Below are 26,868 nucleotides of genomic sequence, written 5' to 3'. Positions count from 1 at the left end.
GGAACAGGAAGATGGTAGATTCCAAGGATGTATCCCAGTTCTAATTATTAAGCAATAGTTTCGCTTTGGCATATTTTTTGTAATTTTTGCAGTTGTAATTTTATTGTACCAGTATTTTATAACAGAATCTCATGCGAGATGAGGCATCTGAGACTGGAAGCTGAAACCCTGCATCTGGCTCTTACAGACCAAGTCATGATGGCTGTGTCTTTTGTGCTGCAGAGCCACCAGTGATCCCTTATTTCCCTAGAAAAGTAATGAGACTCACCTCTCATCTAGGGAGGCAATTCATGCAGTATTTTCATAGGAAAGAGAAATGAAGTGGTCATAAGTGCTGTCAGTGAAGTAGACATGTTTGAGTATTACTAGAAATGATCAGCCTTGTACATGAGAACCATGCTGTAGGCATTAAATGGGCCTTAATACAATTTCTTAAAAAGGAAAAGTAACTCTGTCCAGTATTTACCATTCTCAGCTGCTGTTAAACTTCAGCATCACCACACAAGAGTTTCCCAGGCAGCATCATTGAAGGTCAGTGTTTATAAATAACCGAATAGAAGCAAACTTGTTGAAGTTGGCATGATGAAGTTAAAAAAGAGATGCTTTGCTGTGTTAACTTATAAAAGAGCTGTGGAAAAAAAAAAAAAGAGCTGTGGGACATTGATCCCAGATATCCAGAATTCTCATCTCTCAAAGGGAGGAGATGTTTGCTGCACTTTGCAAATCAGCTGTAGCTCTCAGTAGATTTACTCGCAGACAGGATGATCCTTGGTGTCAGGAAATAGATTTTGGGAGGGTGCCATCATGGCATATTTGTCTCCTGCTGCTACTATTGTCATTAACTGAACTTGCACATGAAATACATTTTTCCAAAGTATGTAAGGTTTTCCCTTAATTAAAAGCTGTACCTGGCTAAAAAGGCAAACAATTCAGGAAAAATATCATGTAAAAAATAAAATCTCCCCACCAATGAGTACCGTATGCTCATCTGTATCCAGCTTCTTTCTTTCTGTTTTGGTGATCTTTTCATATCAGCTCATTGGGTCCTTCCTTATCTCACGGGATTCCTGATATTTGATTCTTTAAACATTAAGAATGAAAATAACAGATACACACATCTTAATTAACTAGACCTGTATTACCGGTTTAGTTAATTCTAGATTTCTTGGTAATTTTATTGTGTTGGCTGTTCAGCTGATTTTTATTTCTTTAACTTTGGTCAAGGTTGAACATTTCTTTATTGGTCATTAATGTTTTTTCTTCTGTAAACTGTTAAAAGGTTTTAAAAATTACTATGACGGTAACTGTTCTTTGTGTCAATCACTATTTTTTAAGTGTTCCAGTGTACAAGTGCTCATATAGTCCTCGTAACTCTGAAATGTAGGGTTATTATTTCCATATTACAAACCAGAGGATTGAGGCCCAGAGAGGTTAAGTATACTTGCCCCCACTTTGAAGCATATCAGTGGCAGAACCAGGATTGGGTCCCAGAATGTCTCCTTCCAGAGCCTGATATGATCATTTCCCCAGCAGACATTCTTTGTTAAAAAGCCTCTTTCAGAGAAGATTATAGACACATATTAGAATCAACAGAAATACAACACATATAAAAATGCTTTGCAAGCTGTAAAGTGCTTTTTGAATGTAAACGATACAAAGTCAAGAAAGGCTGGTGAAACTCTTCCAGGTTAGGGGTGCTGTGCTGTGCTTAGTTGCTCAGTCGTGTCCGACTCTTTGCAATTCCATGGGCTGTAACCCACCAGGCTTCTCTGTCCATGAGGATTCTCCAGGCAAGAATACTGGAGTGGGTTGCCATGCCCTCCTCCAGGGAATCTTCCCAACCCAGGGATTGAACCCAGGCCTCCCGAATTGCAGGCAGATTCTTTACTGTCTGAGCAACCAGGGAAGCCCCCAGGTTAGTGGTAGAAAGTCTCAAACAGAGATAAGAATCATCAACTGTGATATTGTGAACAGATGTTTTTACAAAGCACTGAACTGAAAGAGAATAGTGTAGGTATGTCCTCTGGAGAATATGACATGTGCTGTACGCTTAGTTGCTCAGTTGTGTCCGACTCTTTGTGACCCCGTGGACTGTAGCCTGCCAGGCTCCTGTGTCCATGGGGATTCTCCAGGCAAAAATACTGGAGTGGGTTGCTATGCCCTTTAGGAAATCTTCCCGACCCAGGAATTGAACCAGGGTCTCCTGCATTGCAGGTGGATTCTTTACCAACTGAGCTGCCAGGGAGGCCCCATGACATGTGCAGTATTGGACATTCTTCTGAGTCTAGCACAAGGCAGATACTTGCTTTACCAGCTGGCAAAACAGGTAGTAACAATAATTTTCATGGACATTAATTGTGTTACTTGATTGGTGCAACTATTGAAATGACTGTGGTAGAAACTGTCCTGACTGTCCTGATGTCCTGCTGTCAATGTTTACTGACTTAGGAGAGGCTAGATTTAGTGTAGAAACTGCCCGTTGTATCATCGCGCGGTTGGTGTGTTTGATCAGTGTTCATATTTAAGTCTCATGCTATTTTCGTATTGCCTTTCCATCCCCTTCGCTTGTTTTGCAGGCTACAGCTGTTGATGGCGAATCCAGTAACATTCATCAGCCGGATGGTTTTTTGGAAGATACCACTCACGAACACTGGCCCATGACTCACTCTAAGATCTGGGAGTCTGATGCCTTAGCCCCCTTGGGGGATGGCAAGGACAGCCCGTACCTGGAGACCATGATGCTCCGAATGGAGGAAATGGAAGTAGGTTGCAGGTGCCAGCTCCGGTTGGCTGCTGGAGGCTGGCTTCTGTTGAGCACAGCTCCTCCTCATGGTTCTGTAAGCTTAAAATATCAGAGCTACCTGGTCCTCAGTTTAAATCCTAGCTGGACTGTCAGCCAAGTGTGCAGCCTTCGTAAAATCACCCTTTCTGATAAGTGGGGTGTTTTTTTTAATTTACTTTTTAATTGGAGGATAATTGGTTTACAGTGTTGTGTTGGTTTCTGCCATACAACAAAGTGAATCGTAAGTATACATATGTCCCCTCCCTCTTGAACCTCCCTGCCACCCCCCACCCCGCTACCCACCCCATCCCACCCCTCTAGGTCATCACAGAGCACTGGGTTGAGCTCCGTGTTATATAGCAGCTTCCCACTAGCTGTCTGTTTTATACTTGGTAGTGTATATATGTTAGCACTGCTCTCTCAAGTCATCCCACCCTCTCCTTTCCTCGCTGTGTCCATTCCTATCAGCACCATTTTTCTAGATTCCCTATATATATATATATATATATAAATGTGTGTTAATATATATTTGTTTTTCTCTTTCTGACTTCCTTCTGCATAACAGGCTTTAGTTTCATCACTAGAACTGACTTAAATTCATTCCTTTTTATGGCTGAGTGATAATTCCATTGTGTGTGTGTATATATATATATAAACATCACAATTTCTTTATCCATTCATCTGTCGATGGACATATAGGTTGCTTCCATGTCCTGGCTATTGTAAATAGTGCTGCAATGAACACTGGAGTACATGTGTCTTTTTTAATTAAGTGAGGGTGTTTTTAAGGACAAAATGAGGTATGAAGTGTCTGTATACTACCTGATACATAACTCATCATTGATACGTGATACCAAAAACGCTGGGCCAGAGCCCAGTCCTACAAATGGGACCAGCAACTTCTTCATCCCTCAGCTTATAAATGCTGCCCAGTTGCCTCTTCTGCTCTCCTCCCATTGGATCCTGGCAAACCACAGATAACTTTACCTTTCTTAATTCTCGTGACACTGCTTTAGAATGCTCTTCTCAGAGAATTCTAGACCTCAGACATTATGCAAACCAACCCCTGGATGGTTCTGAGGAGGAAATTGAGACACAGTAAGGGAGTGAGTCGGAGAAGGCAATGGCACCCCACTCCAGTCCTCTTGCCTGGAAAACCCCATGGACGGAGGAGCCTGGTAGGCTGCAGTCCATGGGGTCGTGAAGAGTTGGACACGACTGAGCGACTTCACTTTAACTTTTCACTTTCATGCATAGGAGAAGGAAATGGCAACCCACTCCAGTATTCTTGCCTGGAGAATCCCAGGGACGGGGGAGCCTGGTAGGCTGCCATCTATGGGGTCGCACAGAGTCAGACACGACTGAAGCAACTTAGCAGCAGCAGCAGCAGCACGGGAGTGAGTGACATGGCCAAGGCCACCCAAAAATTCGCTGGGCTGAGAATCCAGGTCCCTGACTCCTAGCTCAGAATTTTCATTTTAACTCCACCTTGATGAAATCTCATTTTGGCTTTGCTGCTAAACCAAAAACATTATAGGCAAGACAACATTTAGTTGATTTTTGACAATTTAAAAACGTGTAGTTTATCCTAGTCTTGTAACTGATTTCCCCTTCTTGGGGGTAACTGTCTAGACCTGAAGTGTCCCAAATGGTAGTCTATAGCCACACACATGGCCGTTTACATACGTGGCCATTTACACACGTGGCCATTTAATGTAAACCAGTTAAAATACATTACTGCATTTCCAGTGGTCAGTAGTTAGTGGCTAGTACATTGGACAGGGCAAAAATAGAACATTTCCATCATCAATTCAGATTCTAGTGGGCAGTGCTGGTCCAGATTAGATTAATTAGTATAGATTAATTGCCTCATTTTATTTTACACTTCAGGTGCCTATTTTCTGGTGATGTGTCTATATCAAATATCTGCTGGACTGTTATAACCTTACTAGTCTCTGGTTTGTAATGAAACCAATTTTTTTCCTCATAAATTAATCTTTTTTTTTTTTTTTAAGAAATACCAGGAGACAGTTCGCCAAAGATATAATAAAATTGTATATACCGATCCTCATTTTTGGATGCAGGAAGGAAAAAATGGTGAGTGTTCCCCCACTTTTTCCCTCTACATTGTACTCCAAAAAATTTCACACATACAGAAAAGTTGAAAGAAATTGTACAGTGGATACTCATATATACATCTTCTAGATTCTACAATTAAAATCTTGCTATATTTGCTTTATCATATATCTCCTTAGCCTCTCAGGCTTCCCAGGTGACTCAGTGGTAAAGAATCCGCCTGCCAATGCAGGAGACACAAGAGACACAGGTTTGATCCCTGGGTTGGGAAGATCCCCTGGAGGAGGGCATGGAACCCATTCAGTATTCTTCTCTGGGAAATCCCATTGACAGAGGAGCCAGGCAGGCTACAGTCCCTGGGGTCACAAAGAGTCGGAGATGACTGCGCACATGTGAGCACCCATCAGTTCATGTTATTTTTGGATGCATTTTAGAGTAAGTTGCAGACATCAGTACATCTTACCCGAAACATTTCAACCTGTGTATCAGCAACTGGAGCTTCATATTTACTTAGGGTTCTTTTTCCTTTTGAGATAAAATTTACATCTAATGAAATACACAAATCTTAACTGTATTATTTGATGTGTTTTGACAAATGGGTGCATCTTTGTTACCCACACTCCTTCCATCATCCTGTGCTCCTTCCCAGTCAGTGCCCCCCTACCCAGCCAACCACTGTGCTTTTAACTTTAGATTAATTTTGCCTATTCTGGAATTTCATATAAGTGGGATCATACATGTATTTAACCTTTTGTCCTTCATTTAGCATGATGTCTTATAATGTATCTATTACTTGTTTCCTGTTGCTAGGGTAACAAGCTTAAGTTGGTAACAAGCTTAAATTAGTAACAAGTTATAGCACAAATGTAGTGGTTTAAAACAAATTTATTCTCTCACTAATTTATTCTGAAACAAATTCCTGGAGGTCCAAAGTCTGAATGTCTCAAAGAGCTAAAATCAAGGGATTGGCAGGGCTGGTTCCTTCTTCCAGCTTCTAAGGCTGCCTGTGTTCCTTGGCTTGTGGCTGTATTACTCCAGACTGCTTCTGCCTTCACATTGCCTTCTCCTCCCCTCTGCTTGCCTGTTATAATGACTTGTTGATTACTTTTAGGGCCCATCCTAGTGATCCAGGTTACTTTCCCTATCTCAAGATCCTTGAAATCCCTCCTGCTATAGAAGAGACATTCACAGGTTTCAGGGGTCAGAATCTGGACAGCTTGGGGAGCCATTGTTCAGCCTGCCACACTTTGTATCAGTGTCCATTCATTTTTATTGCTGAGTAGTGTTCCATTACACACAGGTACCATATCTAGTTTAGCCATTTGCCTGGAGATCTGTATTTGATTGTTTCTAATTTGGGTCTGTTAGAAATCTGCTGAGTGTATTCATGTGTAATCTTTGTATGGACATAGATTTTCATTTCTCTTGAATAAAAACCCGAGTAGATGTGCCAGATTATGGGCTAGGCACATGTCTAACTTTATTAAAAACTGTCAAACATTTCCCCAAAGTGACTGTACCATTATACACTCCCTGCACTGAGTTCCTGTTGCTAGAGATCCTTGCCAACATTTGAATTGTCAAAGTCTTTTTCATTGTAACCATTCTGGTGGGTCTGTAGCAATATCTTTTTGTGGCTTTAATTTCATTTCTTTGGTAAATAATGATGTTTAGAACATTTTCAGGTAATTGTTAGTTGTTTGTATATCTTTGTTTAAGTGTCCAATCTTTTTTTACATTAAAAAAATTGAATTGTCTTTTTATGTTTGAGTTACAGGAATTCTTCATGCATTTGGGTGTGAATTCTTTGCCATATATATACTATTTTCAAAACAGCTCTATTGAGATATAATTCACATACCATAAAATTCATCCTTTTAAAGTTGAGTCGTTTTTAGTGTATTTACAGAATGTTGCAAATGTCATTGCTGTCTAATTCCGGAACATTTTCATCACCCTAACAAGAAGCCCAGCTTCCATTAACAATCACTTCTCATTCTCCCCCACCTCTTCCCAGCAGCCACTAATCTACTCGGGTGAATGTTTGCAAATGTTTTCCCCCATCTGTAGCTCACCTATATATTTTCTCAAATGTGTTTTGTTAGAGGAAACATTTTAAATTTTGATAGAGTCTAACGTATCCAATTTTTCTTGTATAGTTTTTGCTTTCTTTGATCTCATAAACGTTTGCCTATTCCCAAGTTGAGAAGAGAAGCTCTTGTTTTCTTCTAGAAGCTTTATGGTTTCAGCTTGTATGTGTAGGCCTGTGATCCATCTTGAATAAAACTTGCCTCTGGTTTGAGGTAGAGGTTGAGGTTCATTGTTTCCCTCCTGCTAATGGATATCCATTTGTTCTTACACCATTTGTTGAAAAGACTTTCAGTTTTCTCTTCCACTTTAAAAATTCATACATATGCATTTTGGCTGCAGTCGCTAGGCCAGTGTCGCAATTTGGGCTGGGGAGTGTTACTCAAGTTCTCTGACTCACGCTTATCAGTTACTACTTTACTCAACGAAAAAAGGAAAATAAAATGTGGTTAAACATTACCTCTAAAGGAGTTTTGGTACTGTGAGTATTAAGAGAAGGAAAGGAAGTTGTGGGTATGGAAGATTTATAATAGCAGCATATGTACATATACTGTTTTAAAAGAGTATGAGTTTGGGGTATTGTCTTAGGAAAAGTATTCTCGGTGTCACATTTTGACTGAAAAATGAGCCATCTAAACACAATAGAGATTTATTCCTTTCAGTTTGGGTAATTATTTTGAAAGTGTACCATTTTATAGTTTTATTTATTTATTTATGGCTGTGCTGAGTCTTTGATGCTGCGCTGGTGGCAAGCAGGGGCTATTCTCTGGTTGTGTGCAAACTTCTTTCATTGTGGTGACTTCTCTAGATGCAAAGCGTGGGGCTCTAGGGCATGCCGGCGTCAGTAGTTGCAGCTTGTGGACTCAGTAGTTGAGGTTCTCACACTCTAGAGCGCGGGCTCAATAGTTGTGGCATACCGGCTTAGTTGCTCTGCGGCATGTGGAATCTTGCCGGATCAGGGATCAAACCTGTGTCTCCTGCATTAGCAGGCGAATTCTTTACCCCTGAGCCACCAGGGAAGCCCCAGTTTTGGTAATTTTTCAAGCTCTATTCTTTGTTCCTCTCATTCTCTCTCTCCCCTAGCCCTACTCCAGCTTCTGTGTTTGCCCTCACATGACAGGTGAACCATTCTTCCAGGCCCACCTCACGTTCGCTCCTTCCTGTGAACTCCCGTAGACTTCTGCCATGTCCTACCCTGTTAGAGATGTTTGTGGAGGGTCCTTATGTCTCCCAAAAAAGCCAGAGAGGTTATCATATGAAGTAGTATCCCAGCTGCACCTGGCAGGGGCATGACCCAGGGAGGAGCCTTCTCATCACTGCCTAGTGAATCAGTAGGCATCTTTCTGTTTGGAAGCAGAGGAAAGGGGAGTGCTGAAGGGCAACTGTTTCACTGATGGTCTGGCCATTGGCCACAGTCAGGTTGCATCGTGCAGAAGATAGCCTTACCAAGGACTCGGTGTTCTCTTTTTCAAGGACGATTTAAATTATTAGTCACTACCTATGACTCTGCTGGAGTCTAGGTATGCATTTCAAAGGAGCTTTGTAGAACAGCAAGAACTGAAATGAATTTGTGGATACTTTAAATCCAGAAGCATGAAATCCTCGTAAGAACCCTCTGTCTCTAATTATTCTGATTGTATGTTTAGTTGCATCACAAAAACCAAATTTAAAGTGATTTGTGAATTGTGCAGTGTCGAATCTGTATCTCTTATTCTCTTTTCTGAAGTCAATTGAAAATTGATTGTACTTTCAGTAATATTTTTATAAAAACTGACTTACGCAGTATTTCTTTTTATTAATATTTAAAAAAATTTTTTTTGGCCAGTATTGCATGGCATGTGGGATCTTAGTTTCCCAACCAGGGATCAAAACCACACCCCCCTGCATTGGAAGTGTGGAGTCTTAACCTCTGGATCACCAGGGAAGGACCTATACAGTATTCCTCTGCGTAAAAAATCATAAACATATAAATACATGAGTCAGAGAAAGGTGTTTGACTTATACATGCTTTTTACCTAAGAGAAAGGCAATTTTCTTTTTACATCTGAAATGCGTTTAAAATGATAAAAAATCCAAAACTCCAAAGAGCTGTCAAGCCTGCCCCAATGTATAGTTAATAAATTAATGTTTTGACTATCATCATGCAGATTTTCCCAGCGTAGCTCAGAGACAAATTGTCAGCTAATCAAGTGTTCAGGTGTGAGTGTTTTTTTTTTCCTTCTCCAGTAATCAGATAATTTAAAGGTTAAAAACAAACCCAACTGCTCAAGACTCCTTGAATGGGGGGTGGATCCTAATGAAACCTGGCTTTGCACAGGCCTCTTCAAGGAGTCTACCTCAGAGCTGACAGAAGCTTTGAAACAAGTTCCTTATTCTTAAAACGTAACTCCTCATTGGTTTGTTTCTTGGTAACTTTTAAATTCACTTTTTCAGGTAGAACAAAGGCACTGTCTGCCTTTTGCACTGCCAGCTCAACCCTTACACTTAAGAGATGTGCCTGTGAACTTCCTCACAGGTTACTGGCCACTAGGACAGCTCTGATGTCTACTCCAGCATTTCTTTACATACAGTCATTTTATGCCTCTCCTTTTCTAGACCAAAAATTTCCAGTGGTAAGTGAAAGGCCTCTTTCTCCTCATCCAGTCAAGATCACAAAGACAGCAGCTCGAAAAAACCCAAATGTGAACATCGTGTTGGAAGGGCCCTGCAATGGCGCGTAAGTGGTAACGAGCCTGTCTGATTTCTTTTGTAGTTGGTTACCTTTAACCTTGTTTCGCATTCCTTTGATAACCACAAGACAGAGAGAGATTCTTCTCTTGACCAAGATCTTGCCAAACTCCAAGATGGCCCAGTAAAACAGTGTGTTTATAAGATGGGCATTGAGTGTGAGCATCTTAAGGAGCCTTTAGTAACAACTGATTTTTACAATTGAAAGCATCACAGTGGCACAGGTGACTTTTGCAGGTCATTACTGCAAGATTTGCTTTAAGAATTCTTTTGTCCAGATGTTCCTCCCATGAGGATGGTTGGTTCATGTAAAAGAGAAACAGTGAGTGGTGATGTTGGGTTTGGTTGTCCAACCATCAGGATGCATTAACGGTTTACTCTTACTTGCAGATGATTTTGAATGTTCTCATCATTTTTATTTGCTCTCAGTACCCTGGATGAAAGTGTGGGAACAGAGGACAGATCAGAGAAAAGAGAAGCTCCTCTTCTCTCCCTTTCAGAAGATGCTCAACAGACGGAAGGCCGAGCTGCCCTCTTTGTCCCGCCAGCCATGCGACATAGCATCGGTGACTACTGCCGCCGTTTCGAGCACTACCTGCGGGTGATCGCGCACGAGGCCGTGGGCTCCTTCAACCCATGGCTCATAGCTGAAAGGTCAGTAGGAGGGCTTGCGCTCTGTTGAGGAACAGGGTGCCATGTGTTAACTTGACTGCAGAATGGCCTGGCCAAGGTCTCAGGCTGAGCTTTTGGGCCCTAGAGTTCCAGTGGCTGCTCCGGGGCTGGGGAACAGGCTTTCTCTGCCAAGTACCTTTCTTCAGGGAGAGGAGATGGGAAAACAGCATGGCTGATGCCATTCTGAGGAGCATGCCGCAGCCTTCCGCCAGAAGTAGAAACTTCGTTCAGGGAAGGCTTCCTGTTGGTGTTAGTGAAGTCAGCGTCATCAGAGAACGTGAATTATGACTGGGCAGGAAGCAGTTACCATCTTGAAATCTGCATGGTCAGGTCAGACTTGCACTAGGACAGTGGGTCTGCAGACTTCACTATACTTAACCTTCTTCGGGGTGTCGCCTCCCCTGAGAAGGGGAGTTCTGTGGAGTCAGAAAACAGTCCCACTGCTGCTAGATATTTGAAGAATGGGTAGCCTTCTTTCTGGAGAAGGCAATGGCACCCCACTCCAGTACTCTTGCCTGGAAAATCCCATGGACAGAGGAGCCTGGTAGGCTGCAGTCCACGGGGTCACTAAGAGTCGGACACGACTGAGCGACTTCACTCTCACTTTTCACTCTCATGCATTGGAGAAGGAAATGGCAACCCACAGTGTTCTTGCCTGGAGAATCCCAGGGACGGCGGAGCCTGGTGGGCTGCCGTCTATGGGGTCGCACAGAGTCGGACACGACTGAAGCGACTTAGCAGCAGCAGCAGCAGCCTTCTTTCATGTAAATATTCAATTGAAAGATGTGTGCAAATTCATTCTTTAGAAATAGTGCTCAAATTTAAATTCCTTATGAGTATCATTTTGTTACATACGTGCAGATAATTTTCATCAGTGAACCTAGAGTATACTGTTATGACATCTTTCTTGAACAGGTTTCAAACATGTTCCAGGAGTTAATAATTGCCTCTTTTTAAGTTGCTTATTTTTTAATATATTATTCAAGTTCTTCACATTCTAGCCAACACCTCTCAACATAATTTTCCTCATGATTCGATGTGTTGGTTAATCTCACCTCCACCCCCACTCTTTCTCCTGAGACTCTCTTTCCTTGTACCCCAGCCTGGCCCAACTACTTTCTAGATGTGCGGTATGGCTCTTGTCCTGGGACTTCTCTTCATCACCACCCTGAGCATGAGGTTCTCCCTCCCATGTTAGGGTCCTTGTGTTCTGTTCCCACGTGTCTTCCTCCTTCCTGGTTTATTCCCTTACTTTGATGGAGCCTATCCTGCTTTGTGTATCACAGGACAGTTCCTGAGACTTATATGTTTGAAAGTGTCATATCTTCATACTTGACTGATGATTTGGTTGAGTTTTAAATTCCTGGTTTATTTTTCCCGAAGAATATGCCTCCCTTCTTTTGTGGGGTTGAAGGAGGGATTGTCATGTAGCTGCTGTGAGCAGGGGTGGAGACCCATCAGTCTACCAGCTCATCCTGCAGAATCTCAATCTGCGTTCTCATCTCCTACCCAATACTTCTTTCCACTTTCATGGTTCCTGGTTTATTACTTCCAGAGTCTTTCTGATGTTCTGTGAAACAGATCAGCTTGCTTTTCCTTGGTGTCTTCCTTTATGCACCGTAAGGTTTCTGCTTCCTCTGTATTTCCTCTGAACTGCTGAGTTGTTTTGATTACATGTCTCATCTACTTTTGTCTTTTTCTCCATGTAGTTTCATGTGTTCATTTATCTCCTTTTATTTTGGTGGGGATTTGGGTGGGATCAGAGATAATCACATGTCCACTCCCTTAAGTCAAACCTGAAGTCCTAGGACTTCTCATAATATGTGTACCCTTTGAAGCGTATGAGACCCTTTGTTCTGGTTGAGATACCATGTATATTTTCTGGGGAGGAGAGTAGAGTAAGCTTGACTTGCTTCCATGCCTCAACCTGCAGCCCTGTAGCATGCCCACTGGTTTGCACAGAGCCTATCTGGATTGATTAGGCTAACTGGCATCTTGGGAAATTTAAAATAAGGTAAAGAAGATAGATTGTTCCCTGTATTACCTTCTTACCACTTGATTAATGATACATTTTGTTACAGTTGTTTTGTAGATGTAGGGGGAAGCTCTCTCCCCTTGTGAGGACAAATAGGGTAAGATATAGAGGTTAGAGAAGGCAATGGCACCCCGCTCCAGTACTCTTGCCTGTAAGATCCCATGGACGGAGGAGCCTGGTAGGCTACAGTCCATGGGTCGCTAAGAGTCAGACGACTGAGCGACTTCACTTTCACTTTTCCCTTTCATGCACTGGAGAAGGAAACGGCAACCCACTCCAGTATTCTTGCCTGGAGAATCCCAGGGACGGCGGAGCCTGATGGGCTGCCGTCTATGGGGTCGCACAGAGTCGGACACGACTGAAGCTACTTAGCAGCAGCAGCATAGAGGTTACAGCTGTTAAAATATGCCTGAATTTCACAGATGTTCTCCTCTCTTGTCCTTGACCCTCAAGTGACAGCACATCTAAATAGTCTAACTCTGTTTTTGATCTCTCTTGTTTCTTATTTGGGTGTTCCAAAGATGAGAAGTGTATTGATCTAATCTTGAAGAAATATCCAAGGACAGTTGGCTTCATCTGATAGCCTCTTGGTTGAGGGAGAAATAGCTGAATTTTTCCTCATTATTTTACTGTCTCCATTCCTCCCTTCACCTGGAGAAAAGCACTATTCCAGTGATCAGAAGGGGCAGATAATATAAACTGGTTGTAAATAAAAGCATGATTCTGAAAGGAAAGGCTTAAGGTGATGATGCTTTTAATGAAAGCAAACTCTTAAGGATTCCTGGTTGGAAAAACAAATCAGGAGATTTTGGTTGAAAAGAACAGACTGAACATATGATTTATCTCTACTCCTTGTAGCCCTATCCCACTGTATGTCACTGAAAGACTGAATAAAAGGCATGAAACCATAAATGACAAGCAAATAAGAACCAGCAAGAAAATTTTGGAAGCCATGAAGTAGTTAGACAAATGGGCAATGACTTGCCAGACCAGAGAGCCAAGAACCTGATGAGGGTGGAGCCAAGAACCAAGCTGATTTGTGCAGAAGAACCTTGGTAAGACTCAGGAAGGAGAAGCACTGGGGATACATGGGTGCAAGGGAGTCAGAACATAGGAGGCTTAATTGAAATTCTCATTCTTGAATAGAGCAGATCATTAAGAGATCCCAACATTTGCTGGAAACCATGAAAGCTACAGAGGCTAGTATAACAGAGAAAACATTGGAATAACAGGATTTACAGAATGTGAAAAGAGGGGGAAAGGAGGAATGGAAAATTATCAAAGAAATACTATAAGAAGAATCTCCAGAAGGTCATTAGTCTCTAGATTGAAAGGGTTCACCAGTTGTCCACTGCGAGTGAATGGGTGAATAAATGCATGAATAAATGAAGCTGAACACATCATGACATGTTGTTGTGCACAGGAAATGCGAGCATCCTCATTTAAGGAGAAGATGATGCAAGGCTCCAGAGTTAGAACTGGGCACATTCAAATAATCAGAAATGAGAAGGGTGTATTGTCAGTAGCAGCCCTGCTACAGGATATAAGAGCATGCTTCCAAAGTTTACCCTGGAATTCTGTGCCCAGCTAAATTATCAAATAAAAGGATAGAATAAAGACAGTTTAAGGTGTGCAAAGTGTCAAAAAATGTAGTTTCTCAGTAAGCTTCCAGAGGGTGTTTACCATCAGCATGAGAAAGAGGAAGACAGGATTTAGGAAATTTGGGAACTCTAACATGGAACTTCCAGGAAAATGGCAAAAGCTACTTTCAAGAGAATTAAAAAAAAATTTTTTTTATAAATTTAAATTTTGGCTGCACCACGCAGCATGTGGGATCTTTAGTTCCCCACCCAGGAATCAAACCTGGGCCCCCTACAGAGGAGGTACAGAGTCTTAACCAAGACCACCAAGGAAGTCCCTCCAAGAGAATTTTTCAGTGAGCATAGAAAACAACTAGTCTAGAATAGGAGCACAGAGGGCTCTAGGAGGAATAGTTTCCAGACAGGGGAGGCAGGGTGAGAAAGGTTAAAAAAGAAGATACAGATACATTACCTAATGTGCTTGGGAGATTGTATCAGGAGCACACATTGAATGTATTTGTGTTTCTCTCATAGTTTGGGGATGAATTAATGATAGGAATATAGAAAGCAAAGCAAGGCAAGCATAAAAACAAAACAAAGCACAAGTAATCACTTCTGCTTCTAGTAAGGATGCACTTGGTAATTTGGACCACCTCTCCCACTGAGGATCACTGTTAATAGAAAAGCTAGATCCAAAATAAAACATATATGCTTGAAGGCACCAGGAAGTTAACTAGGTAATAAGGAATAACTGGGCCAGGATCCTGGAGAAGACAGAGACCCAGGGAAGTTAGCCCTTGTCTGACCTGGATTATCGGTTCTGGGGGAAGGTGAATGGTACTTTCAGTGGTCTTTTCAGATCAGAGGATAGAGGTGGGAATTAAGGGCTTGCCGAGGGCCGACCTGATGAACTTTGCTCACTTCTGATGGGCCCGTAAAGGGCGGCACTCTGGAGTAAGGGTGACCTGGATGCTGGCAGGCCCTCCTAGAATTCCACTCAGCTCTGCTTCGTCTCACTTCCTGAGACTTCACTGAAGTGATTCTAGATTGTTGCCTCACGGCCACCGAGCAGAAGCAAACTTAACTTTTCTCTGAAGATTTATAAGATCATCTTAGGATTTAAATTATTCCTGCAGTTTTCAAACTTAGTGTCTGATATATGGTAAAAAAAAGCCTGGCAGCAGAGAGACATGACAATAATAAGAACAGACCCACGGCAGCTCCACATATTAGAGCCATCAGACACAGATATTAAAATAACTGTGCATACTGTGTACACAGAGATAGAATTTTGGCAGAGAACTGGGAGTAAAACTAAATCCATGTGGACATTCAAGACCTAAAAAATACAATTTCTGAAATGAAAGTGAAAAGTGAAAGTGAAGTCGCTCAGTCATGTCCGACTCTTTACGACCCCCTGGACTGTAGCCTACCAGGCTCCTCTGTCCATGGGATGCGCGACTCATCAGATGGGCTTAATAACAAATTAGACACATCAAAAGAAAAAATTAGAGCCTTTTGGCTCTCTGAGTAGCACCATGTTGGTTAGCATGAGTAAGCATCTTATGAAAGGAGTTGAAAAGGGAGCCAAGAAGAAAGTGATTGACCCATTTTCTAAGAAACATTGGTATGATGTGAAAGGACCAACTATGTTCAATATAAGAAATATTGGGAAAACACTAGTCACAAGAACTCAACCCAGATCACATATGATGGCCTCAAGGGTCGTGTTTTTGAAGTTAGCCTTGCTGATCTGTGACTGATGCAGTTGCATTTAGAAAATTCAAGCTAATTACTGTGGATGCTCAGGGCAAAAGCTGCCTGATTAATTTCCATGATATGATCTGACAAAATGTGCTCCATGGTCAAAAAATGGCAGACCATGTTTGAAGCTCGAGTTGATGTCAAGACTACCAACAGTTATTTGCTTCATCTGTTCTGTGTGGGTTTTACTAAAAAAAGGCAACAAAAAGATTTGGAAGACCTCTTATGCCCAGCACCATCAGGTTCACCAAATCCACAAAGTGGTGGAAATCATGACCTGAGAGCTGCAAACAGGTGACACGAAAGAGGTGGTCAGTAAATTGATTCCAGACAGCATTGGAAAAGGCAGAAAAGCTTGCCAATGTATTTATCAGCTCCATGACATTATTGTTAGAAAAGTAAAAACGCTAAAGAAGCCTAAATTTGAATGGGGAAAACTCCTGGAGCTGCATGTGAAGGTAATTATTCTGAAAAAGCTACTGGGGACGAGACAGGTGCTGAAGTTGAACAGACTAATGGATGTGAGCCACCAGTCCATGAATCTGCTTAAAATTCAGACTTTAATGGTGACAAATAAAATATCTTGTTTGGGGGTGGGGGGAGAAAAAAGTTAGAGACTTGGACATAGAATAGGAGAAAATATCTAGAGTGAAGCATGTGTTGTGCTAAGTTGCCTCAGTCGTGTCCAACTCTTTGCAACCCTATGGACTCTAGCCCGCCAGGCTCCTCTGTCCATGGGATTCTCCAGGCAAGAAAACTGGAGTGGGTTGCCATTTCCTTCTCCAGGGGATCTTCCTTACCCAGGGATCAAACCTGGGTCTCCCTATGCCTCCTGCATTTGCAGGTGGCTTCTTTACCACTAGTGCCACCTCGGAAGCCATGAGTGATACATAGAGACACACAAAAAGATGAAAATGAAGAGAGAGGATGAGGGGCATGGAGGATAAAGGTCAAGGGCTAATACACATGTGGCTGGGGTCACAGGAGAGGAAGGAGAGGGAATGGGTCAGAATGATATCCAAAGAGATCATGGCTGATAACTTCCCCAAAGTAACACTAGACATCAAGCTGCAGATTCAAGAAGCTCTAAAAGTCCCGAGCAAGAAAAGCAAAAGAAATCCATATGTAGCATATATCACAGTATCGTTGGAAAATGAAAGACCAAGAGAAAAAAAATCTTAAAAATCAGCCAGAGGAAGGAAAATGGAGAAACAGAAACAGTGGAGGCTGGATGCCCTGGTGTCAAGTTCCAAAAGAGAAAGCTGCCAGTCTGGATGTAAGCCCAGTGAAATGTACCTCAAGAAGGAAGGCAGGAAAGGTTCTAAACAAAGCCGAATTTATTACCAGTAGACCGTCACTAGGAAATAGCGAAAGGGTATTTTTCAGGCAGAGCAAAAACAGTCATACAGATGAAAAGTCAGAAACACAAGAAGGCATGAATTAAGAAAAAGTCAATATGTAGGCAAGTGAATATTGACTGTGTAAAACAATAAACTGATGTCTTATGGGGGTGTATGAATATATACTGAAGTACGTGATAACAGTAGCATAGAAATTGGGAAGAGGGTAAATAGAGTTAGTGTCCTAAGGTTCTTGCATTGTCGGGGCAACTGGTAAGAATATCAATTAATGTTAGGCTTTAAGTCAAGAATGCTTATTGTAATCTAGAGTAGCCACTAAAAGAATAGTAAAATAGTATAGAACACCCAAATTAAAAGTGAAAAAGTAATCTAAACAATCACAGAATCCTAAAAAAGTTAAGAAAGAAGAGAGAACAAATAGACATAAAGAAAATAAGTATTTTAGTAGTAGAAGGTCAACTGTATCAGAATTACATTAATGAAAAAGCACTTTACACACTCATTAAAAGACTAAAGATGGTCAGATTAGCTGTCCCCTCCTCAAAAAAAGCAAAACCGCAAAACAGCTGGGACAGGAATGAGGTAGAAGGGACAGGAAAAGGGGAGGGACACTTAGCTTCATTTCCTCTTCTGTATACTTCTGACTTTCGGAACTGTTAATGTTTCCTATACAACCCTTCAAATCAACAAGGTTTGGAGGATGTTGAGCGACCCTAAATTGGAATACAGAAAGAAACTGTATATCCAAGAAATAGCCACACTAAAGGGATACATACAGATAAGAACTTGTCTAAGTCACTTTTGAATGTAGTATTTTGACTCTGTACCCTCTGGCTAAAGACAAAAAGACTGTAAACACATGTTAGATTCTAGCAAGTAAGTTTCTTTTACCCAGTAGCATGGGTTAACAATTCTAAAACTACTTTCTCTGTATTTTAGTACTGATTGAATAAGTATATTGTGAATAATAAGAGTCAGGTTTCAGGGGAAAGGCTAGAATGAATCCTCTGTTTTGAAGTGAGATTGGAGGTATTATGACTTACGGTTTTTGATAGATGCAGAAATAGACACGGGTGGTGCATCTATGCACCTGTCTGTCTGAGCCTGTCTGCTGAGAGGACCTAGAATCAGTGACACACTTAGTAGCAACTAGCACACTTGGTACCCAGATTTTGGTTTCTTAAATACTCTTCTCCATGAAAAGGTACCAGGGCTCCTTGGCGAATTGGCCAGTTCCAAGACTGGGGCTGGGGAAATGTAAGATGAACCTGAAACTTCATCTTGTGCCAGAATGGAAGTGTTCAAAAGAATGATGGGGGCATGTCAAGAGGACATGGGAGCTGACTTGAAGGGGCTCCTGCAGGCCATTCGGGGGGACACTGAATATCAAAATAAGTAATAATAGAAACAGATTACAAACTGTTGAATAAAATAAGAATCTATAAGACCAAGCTGATAAGAATGAATGAGTGGATGCATAAATTCATAAATAAGTAATAGAGAAGGGAAAGCTCTTCCATATAGTAACATGCCACCTATTGAACAGATAAGGAATGATGAAATTAGAAAATCAGTGTTAGCAGCCTTGTAATAATTGATTCCGCAAGTTTGATGAGAAGCAGAATATTTACATAGTCTCAAAGTATCTCTCTGCAACATATGTATTAATTACAAAGGGGAGGTGGTAACTGCAGGGTAGAAACTTGGCAGACGTTAGCATGACCAAGTGACAAAAATGAACCCTCATCGTAATAAGAGCAATAATGCACTGAAGGGACACAACCTTCCTGCTGGGCATTTGTTCCCAAAACACAGAACGTGAACCTGACCATGAGGGAGCGTCAGACAAATCCACACTGGGAGACAGTCTTAAAAACAAAGTTTCTACTCTTCAAAAAATACTGAGATCGTAAAAGACAAAGACTGAAGAACAGTTCTAGATGAAACTAAAGACACGTGACTGACCAGTGACTGCGACATGTGATCCTGCGTTAAATCCTGGACAGTCTAGAGAATCTTTTCTTTCAAAGGACACCTTTAGGACAGTTGGCAAAAAAATTGAAAAAGGTCTGTAGGTAAGATTGGATAATAGGACTGTACTTGTGCTTAGTCCCTCAGTCATGAATCTGTGGGATTCTCCAGGCAAGAATACTAGAGTGGGTTGCCATTTCCTTCTCCAAGATAATAGTATTATGTGAGTGTTAATGTTAAGATTTTTATAATTATATCAGGCTTATTTAAGAGAATGTTCTTGTTTTTAGGAAATGTATCCAGAAGTACCGTGTGTGTGTGTGTGTGTGTGTGTGTGTGTGTGTGTGTGTGTGTAGAGAAACGTGCAAGTTCCTGCCCCCTGTCCCATAGAGAAGGCCCGCATCCTTTCTTCTGTCAGGCAGTTGGTAAGTGTGGGAAGTGGGCTGGGCTGCAGCCAGTTACTGTCCGGCCACCTCTTTCTTCAGCCGTCTCAAGGGTGAGGTCCATCCAGTAGGTGTTACAGGCCCCTACCTCAAGCCTGACTTTGGAGTGTAAGCACCACCTTCTTACTTGTCTAAGGAAGCAAGAACCTCTCACCTTGTTTTTCTTCTTCAAAAATACTTTAGCTATTCTTGGCCTTTTGAATTTCCATTTAAATCTTAGAAGTGACTTGGTAAGTCCCTCAACTGAGTAACAGAACAGCTCCCATACTTGGCTATATGTACCTTCAGCTGTGTTGTTTGTCTTCCAGCTTTTCAGAAGAGCTGGTCGATGAAGCCCTGGGGGCTGTGGCCGCTGAACTGCAGGACATGTGTGAAGATTACGCAGAAGCCGTGTTCACCTCAGAATTCTTGGAACCTGCTACGTGACAACTCTCCAAGGCGGGGCCCCTCATGTCACACTGGCCGAGGGGCAGCACCCCCGCTTGCTTTAAGCCATAGGAAAGCTTTGTCCTCAGCTGTCCATCCAGGCCCAGAAGAGCTGCCCGCTGGGAGGAAGGACACACCTTACTCTGCATCTTCTCATTGTCAGAGCGAATGGTTCTGGTAGCCTGTGATGGGATGTGTCCTGTTTATCAGTGCCCAGGAAACGTGAATTGATGACAATATAATATTTTCTGAATGTGTAGTTTTCCCATTGAAATACCATGGTCATTCCACTGGCTCAGTTTGATCAGAAGGTTCTGAAAGGTAATAGATGAAGTCTGCTTCACACAGGGATTCAAGTTGCTGTTGACCTGCCTTGATGCCAGCACAAGAGCAGTTACTGTCTAGTCCCATCACCTGGCTCACGTCCCTGCTCTGACAGTTCCTGCCAGGACACCTGTCCTGCTGGGTTACAGACTTTTGTCGAGGACAGGACTTGGTTATGCTGCCAAAACCCTGCTCTGTTATTAAAATAGGAAACCAGCAGTTATCCGTGTGTAACAGTAAACACACATTCCTCTAATTCTCAGTTGCTAGGTGCTTCTTCACATTTTTAGTTCCTCAAGTCTTCTGTTGCTGTGAGTTGACGTATTCTGATACACAAAACTCCGAATTCAGAGGAAGTTTATGGACCTCAGGAGAGGCTGGCCTTCTCTGGGGTTTGGGCGGAGGTACGAGCTCACTCTCCTCTCCGCTGAGGTCATGAGTGTCTTGTGTCAACGCACCGGAAGGGAGCCTGAGTGGGAGGGCAGAGTAGATCCGGGTGGTGTGAAGACGACAGGGCCTCCCCCAAGACAGGAAGAAACTTAAGAATCATGACAGCTTAGTCCTCGAACATCTTATAAGTCCTATTGTACCAGGAGGAAAGCCTCTTGTGCTTTCAGAAACTCTGAATTCAGAAAAAGAAAAGAAATGTGTCTAAAATAAGGCCACTGCCTGGAAAAAGTTCCCCTCACTTTTTCTGCCTGAGGCCTTGGTGAAAGAAATGTAGAGAACGAGTGACGTGAGATACACCCCACGGAATAATGTGAATCTTTTTATAGCACATACAGTGTTGTCAATCTGGGATTTGTCTCTGAAGCACAAGTATTTCAGGTGATAATTTAAGCTGCTTGATCACACTTACTTGTGCACAATTGATTTTCGTTTAATGTTAATGTTTTCCTGCTTAATTTTATATAACCTCAGAATTTAAAAGGCCTCAAGGGAAATTATAGGTCTTTAATTTGAGGAATTACATAATGTATACTTGAACTGATAGAAGCGTCTGTTTTGATCATTTGTGTGGCAGTTTTTATTGTTGATTTTTTAAATAAAGTTGATATTTTAAAGTATTTACATATTGGTTTAAAATAATTTACATATCCTTTTTCCCCTCAGGCAGAGTGAAATGGGATTTACAGGAACCACTGAGAATACTTGTATATTTAATATGAATATAGTGGATTATTTGCCACCTCTCATCCTCCCCCAGAAAGAAATACATGATAATGAAAGCTAACATTTATTGAGCACATACTATGTACCAGCCATAGGTCTAAATGCTTTCCCTGTATTAATTTATTTAATCCTCATATCTGTGTGAGGTGGATACCATTATTATTCCCATTTTATAGATGAATCAAATGAGGCCCAGGATAGGGAGATGATCTGATCAAACAAGCCTGTGTTCAGCAACGCCATGGGCATGGGTTCATTTACTTACTCCCATAAAGATAGTTGTCGAAGTTTTGGGAGTTCACTTGAGTGCATCCTCCTACCTCTTCCTGTCCATGCTCAGCATGTGACGCCACCCCTCCAGACGCTGTGGTCTGGAGCAGTCCTTTGCTAAGTCTTGTCTGCTACAGAGTCGAGTCCAGACTCCTTTGCTTGGTTTGCAGATCTTTCCAGCATCTCTCCTACTCCCTGTCTCTGATGCCTGGGGGTGAGGCTTACACCTGCTTCTGGGTCCACTCTCTACTCCACCGCCCTGGCCCACAGTGAACCTCCTCAGCCAAAGCTTATTCTTTGAAGACACAAAAATAACCACAAGAAATTAAAACTTTCATCTGAAAATGGAAGTTGAATCCTTCAAATATAAATTTTCCTGTGTACAGCCTTGCAATTATCCCAGACCTCTAGCATTTGTTCATGAGCAAAGGCTGGTCCTGTATAGGTTGTTGTCTAATCCCCTCCAGTTTTCTCCTGACCTATCCGGGTGTTCTTTTCAGAAACAGAAATGCATGAGTGTAGTATTCCTGTGTTACACAGGCTGTCCCAATGGACAGACATGCTGCAATTCCTGAAACATGCTGATCTGTCCAGCTTCACAGCCCTGGCCACTGAGGGTGTTACCTGTTAACGTGTTTGCCTATTGTCTCAGCTCCTTGAGGGCAAGGCCTCTGCCTAGCCATGTAGTTGTTGCTAAGTCACGTCCGACTCTTTGCCAGTCTCCTCTGTCCATTTCCTCTGGATTTCCCAGGCAAGAAGGCTGAAGTGGGCTGCCATTTCCTTCTCAAGGAGATATTCTCAATCCAGGGATCAAACCCACATCAGCTGCATTGGCAGGTGGATTCTTTACCTCAGAATCTACAGAGAAGCCTGGGAGCAGGTAGGTTGTGCTCTATAAATTGTTTTGAGTTAAGGAAGGAAGGCACACTTTTTCCTTGGATAGGTTTTGGTTTTGGATGGGGGCTCTATCACATATCTCTGCAGCGTCCAAGAAAATCTTTGTTAACTCTTGGTGACCTGCTGTAGGATGCTGCCTCTGAGGAACTGTAGATCCTGTCTCTGAGGCACCGATGCATTGGGGATTCCAACTCAGAACTTCCAGAACTGCTGCGGAGTGGGCGTGGGGGCCCCAGGGCTCTGGGAGAGGGCAGAGAGGTGGATGGGGACTGCAGAAATGACTGCTTCGGCGCTGGGGTCCCTTCCCCCTCTGTCTGTTGGTGCTGGAGGTCAGAGGGGAGATGGTGAGGAGCATCCTTTCTGCCTCCCCTGCCTCCCTCCACTCACAGTTCCGGCTTCCCTAAAACTGAGGGATGGGGACCGTGTGTGTGTACAAGGAGTGGGCAGCTGGAGCCAGGGCTTGGAGGAGCCATGAACTGGGCACCAGTGGGTCTGAAGGCAGGGGTGAGGGTCTGAGCGAAGCCCCCAGGGCCTAGAGGAGAAGAAGGGGCTCTAAGCCGGGTGGGAAATCTAGTTTCCTCTCTGGCGCAGTGTGCATGCATGTGTGCTAAGTTGCCTCAGTTGTGTCTGAGTCTGTGACCCCATGGACTACAGCATGCCAGGATTCCCTGTCCTCCACTGTCTCTAGGAGTTTGCTCAAACTCATGTCCATTGAGTTGGTGATGCCATTCAACCATCTCATCCTCTGCCTCTTCTGTCCTCAATCTTTCCCAGCATCAGAATCTTTTCCCATGAGTCGGCTCTTTGCATCAAGTGAGCAGAGTATTGAAGCTTCAGCTTCAGCATCAGTCCTTCCAATGAATATTCAGGGTTGATTTCCTTTAGGATTGACTAGTTTGATCTCCTTGCTTTCCAAGGGACTCTCAAGAGTCTTCTCCAGCACCACAGTTCGAAAGCATCAGTTCTTCAGCATCCGCCTTCTTTATGGTCCAACTCTCACATCCAGACATGACTACTGGAAAACCATAGCTTTGGCTACATGTTTTATTAGTTGGTTGACCCTTATGCAGGCTGGCCTGGAAGGGCTTCTGCCAGGCATTTTGAGGGTTTCCTATAGTCTTCCCAGGAAATCCCAGTTTGGGCTGCAGCCTGACCCCAAGCGATCTCTATCATCTGGTCCAGCAGAGTGGGTCTCACCCCGACCCAGTGTGTAGCTCTGCTAATGGCCCTAGGCTGACTGGCTCTGTGGCCAAGCCCCACCTTGCGCTGTGGCTCCAGCTCTTGGTCCCTCTCACCAGCCTGCCAGGGGCCCTGTTCTGTAACACTGGGTCTGCTCTGGCCTCACTGGTCTTCCTAGGACCTCAAGTGTGGCCTCAGACCCTTAGCCTGGAGCAGGGAGCCCCCAAATTGCCCCCGCCTTCTCTGATAAACCCCCTATATCTGCTGCTCTTCCTGGAGTCCTCTTAGCTGTTTCTGCGGTCCATCTGCTTAGTAACTCTGATCAATTATTCTTGAACCAAATCTGCTGCTTCTCACCAACTTTTCTGACTGACTTACCATCCACCCAACTGAACTTTTTCCTGTGGCTGAGTCCATGCATTCCTGCCATGAACCTGCTGGCACCCCACCACCACCACCACCAATGCCCTAGTGGGTGTGGCCAGAGGTCAGGCCCCTGCATGTCCCACTGCCATGAAATGTGTACCACACCTGCGCCCACTACCCTTCCCTGAGCCCTGGTTCTCCCGGGAGCTGCCGGAGGGGCTGCTCCCCTCTCATTCCACTCTGGATCCAGAAGTCACTCTCCCCCAGAGCCCCTTCTGTCACAGCCTTTGCCTTCCCAGGCACTTTTGCTTCTATTGCAACCCTCCCCCAGGCCCTTCCATGCCCCCTCTGGGAGTATCTTCTCAGCTTGCTCATTCCCTGCCCTCCCCTATCCCCAGCCTTCCTCACTGCCCCCTCCCAGGACCTCGCCCTTCTGCTCTGCTTGGCTCCCTGGAAGCTTCCACCTACACACCATTCCTCTGTCTTCCCTTGGGTGTGGGTGAGGTCAGCCCACGGCCTCCCACTTGTCACATGCCTGTGCCGAGAAACCCATTCAACACTCCTGCCACTCACTGGGTGGGGCCCTGAAGACCTCCAGTCTGTCTCTGTCCCCGCCTGGCTGCCCTTTCAGGAACGGGAGAATTACAGCAGTCCCCTTCTCTAACACGCTGTGACCAGATCCTGGACACCTGCACTCTGCCATCTATCCCGTGGCCTCCAGGGTTCCCTGAGTCCAGGCTGAGTTCTAGGAGGCCCCAAGCAGACGATTCCTCAAGATGGCATGGGAAGCTGGGAGTCCAGAGAGCTGGGGAGACGAGGCTGGCCACCGGACCCCGTGCCTTTACGGCCCCTAAAGACCAATCTCAGGAGGAAACGTGGTTCTCCTTAACCATGATTGTCCAACACACCCGAGAAATCAAGTGAATACCTGGGGTTTGATCCCATCCCACATCTCCTCAGCACTTTGCAAGTCACAAAATGCCTTTCAGTACATCTCTTCTCTCTTTCTGTCACTGCAGCCATCCTGCTTTGTGTAACAGCGGTAACAAAGACTACTTAAGAATGTGAGCCATGAGTTAAAATCTCCCGGGTCCTCCATGCCTTGTTTCCTAATCTGTGAAATGGGGATAACAGTAGCACCCACCCAGGGTTACTATGCTAATCCATGTAGAGTATTGAAAAGAGCACCTGGCAGATAGTAAATGCTCAACAAGTGTTCACTCGTAGGTTTATCACAAAGGGGGAACTTTTGGCTGTTCTCATAGCCTTTTTTCTGAAGTACTTTCTTTGCCTCCTTGCTCCTGTTGTTCTTCCTACTCACAGCCCTGTGTCTCTTCTTGTCCTTGAAGCCAAACACTCGGCAACACTTTGCTATGCCTTTGGCTGCCCTGAGCCGCATCTGGTTTCCTCTCCAGCTGGTCCCCTGGTTCCCTCGGAGAGTTGTCCCCTTTGGCCATGGGACTAACTGTATTACTGTGGACAGTGATCCTGCATGCTTGCTCTAGGGCTCCCAAACCTTCTGAAAGGGACCACATCCTTATGGGGCAGGCGGATAAAGTATGAATAGCCTTGTTTTATCCTCTTTTTTCTTTCTTTTGGCTGCACCAGGCAGCGTGTGGGATCTTTATTCCCTGACCAGGAATTGAACTCGCGACCCCCTGCATTGGGAGCATAGAATCTTAACCACTGGACCGCCAGGAAAGTCTCAACGGCCTTGTTTTACAGATGAAAAAACTGAGGTCTACAGAAATGAAGACGTCTTCCGGGTGCACAGTGACGGAACCAGAACTCAGTCTGCCTCTTTCAACTTCAAATCTAGTAATCTTTCCATCCTGTGACACCATTTGGTCTTTCTCTCCAGCAGATGTTTCTCAGACGATCTAGAAAATCTTGGTAGATGTAATTGTAAGTGAAATCTCCATTTAAAAATACTTGCTATGGTCCTGCTCTCTGCCAGGCACTGCGTTTTCTCTGGGCATACAAAGATGGTTAAGATGTATTTCCCACCCTCCTGACACAGCCCAGCACGGCAGCACCACTGCCCAGAGTCGAGCTGTTGCCTCAGTTTTCATCATCTGTGTCTCTCATCCCCTGCCCTCCTGCTGGGCCCTGAACCATCCCCCCCACCCAGAACCCCACCCACAGAGTCTTGATAATAATCCACTGAGTGCTGACCAGGTACTAGGGGCTTTATTTACATGATCTCGTTTGATTCTCATGGCTTCCCTGGTGGCTCAGATGGTCAAGCATCTGATCACAATGCAAGAGACCCGGGTTCAATCCCTGGGTCAGGAAGATCCCCTGGAGAAGGGAATGGCAATATACTCCATTATTCTTGCCTGGAGAATTCATGGACAGAGGAGTCAGGTGGGCTACAGCCCATGGGGTCACAAAAAGTCGGACAGGACTGAGCAACTGTCACTAAACTGAAACAGAGATTATTAACCCATTTTATAGAGGAAACTGAAGCCAAGCGTGATGGAGATATTCCCAAGTAGAAAGTGGTTCCAGGTCTGGTGATAAATTTGGGCTGTTCCCAGCGTACCGCAATGGCTCTCCCTGGGCCCTGGCATCCACACTCTCACTGCCAAGGACCCTGGTTCAAATGCTGGTCAGGGAACAAAGATCCTACAAGCTAAATGGTGTGGCAAAAAGGAAAAAAAATGTAATATGTCTTCTTAAGGCTAGATCACAAGATTCATTTTCGTTTGCATTAATATTCATTCAAAGTTCA

At 43.7% G+C, this 26,868-nt stretch overlaps 1 protein-coding gene and 1 pseudogene across 2 annotated transcripts in view; both read left to right on the top strand.

The window, feature by feature from the left end:
* KIAA0753 (KIAA0753 ortholog) overlaps positions 1-21,316 on the top strand; it is a 57,981-nt gene extending 36,665 nt beyond the window's left edge. The window contains exons 15-19 of the mRNA XM_081579822.1: positions 2,577-2,762; positions 4,798-4,879; positions 9,542-9,662; positions 10,103-10,327; positions 19,808-21,316. Of these exons, the coding sequence (XP_081435948.1) occupies positions 2,577-2,762; positions 4,798-4,879; positions 9,542-9,662; positions 10,103-10,327; positions 19,808-19,925 (732 nt within the window). The 3' untranslated portion in view covers positions 19,926-21,316. The remainder of the gene's footprint in view (positions 1-2,576; positions 2,763-4,797; positions 4,880-9,541; positions 9,663-10,102; positions 10,328-19,807) is intronic.
* On the top strand, positions 9,541-16,367 carry LOC145541981 (small ribosomal subunit protein eS1 pseudogene; annotated as a pseudogene). Its single transcript, XR_014079485.1, has 3 exons — positions 9,541-9,662; positions 10,103-10,850; positions 15,397-16,367. The product of XR_014079485.1 is annotated as a small ribosomal subunit protein eS1 pseudogene (transcript).
* Positions 21,317-26,868: the final 5,552 nt, after the last annotated feature.

Source organism: Giraffa tippelskirchi, chromosome 3 (genome assembly GCF_054371585.1).
Source record: "Giraffa tippelskirchi isolate mGirTip1 chromosome 3, T2T-mGirTip1v1.2.pri, whole genome shotgun sequence".
In the NCBI taxonomy this organism is placed as follows: domain Eukaryota; kingdom Metazoa; phylum Chordata; class Mammalia; order Artiodactyla; family Giraffidae; genus Giraffa; species Giraffa tippelskirchi.
This window is presented reverse-complemented; position numbering and strand designations above follow the sequence as displayed.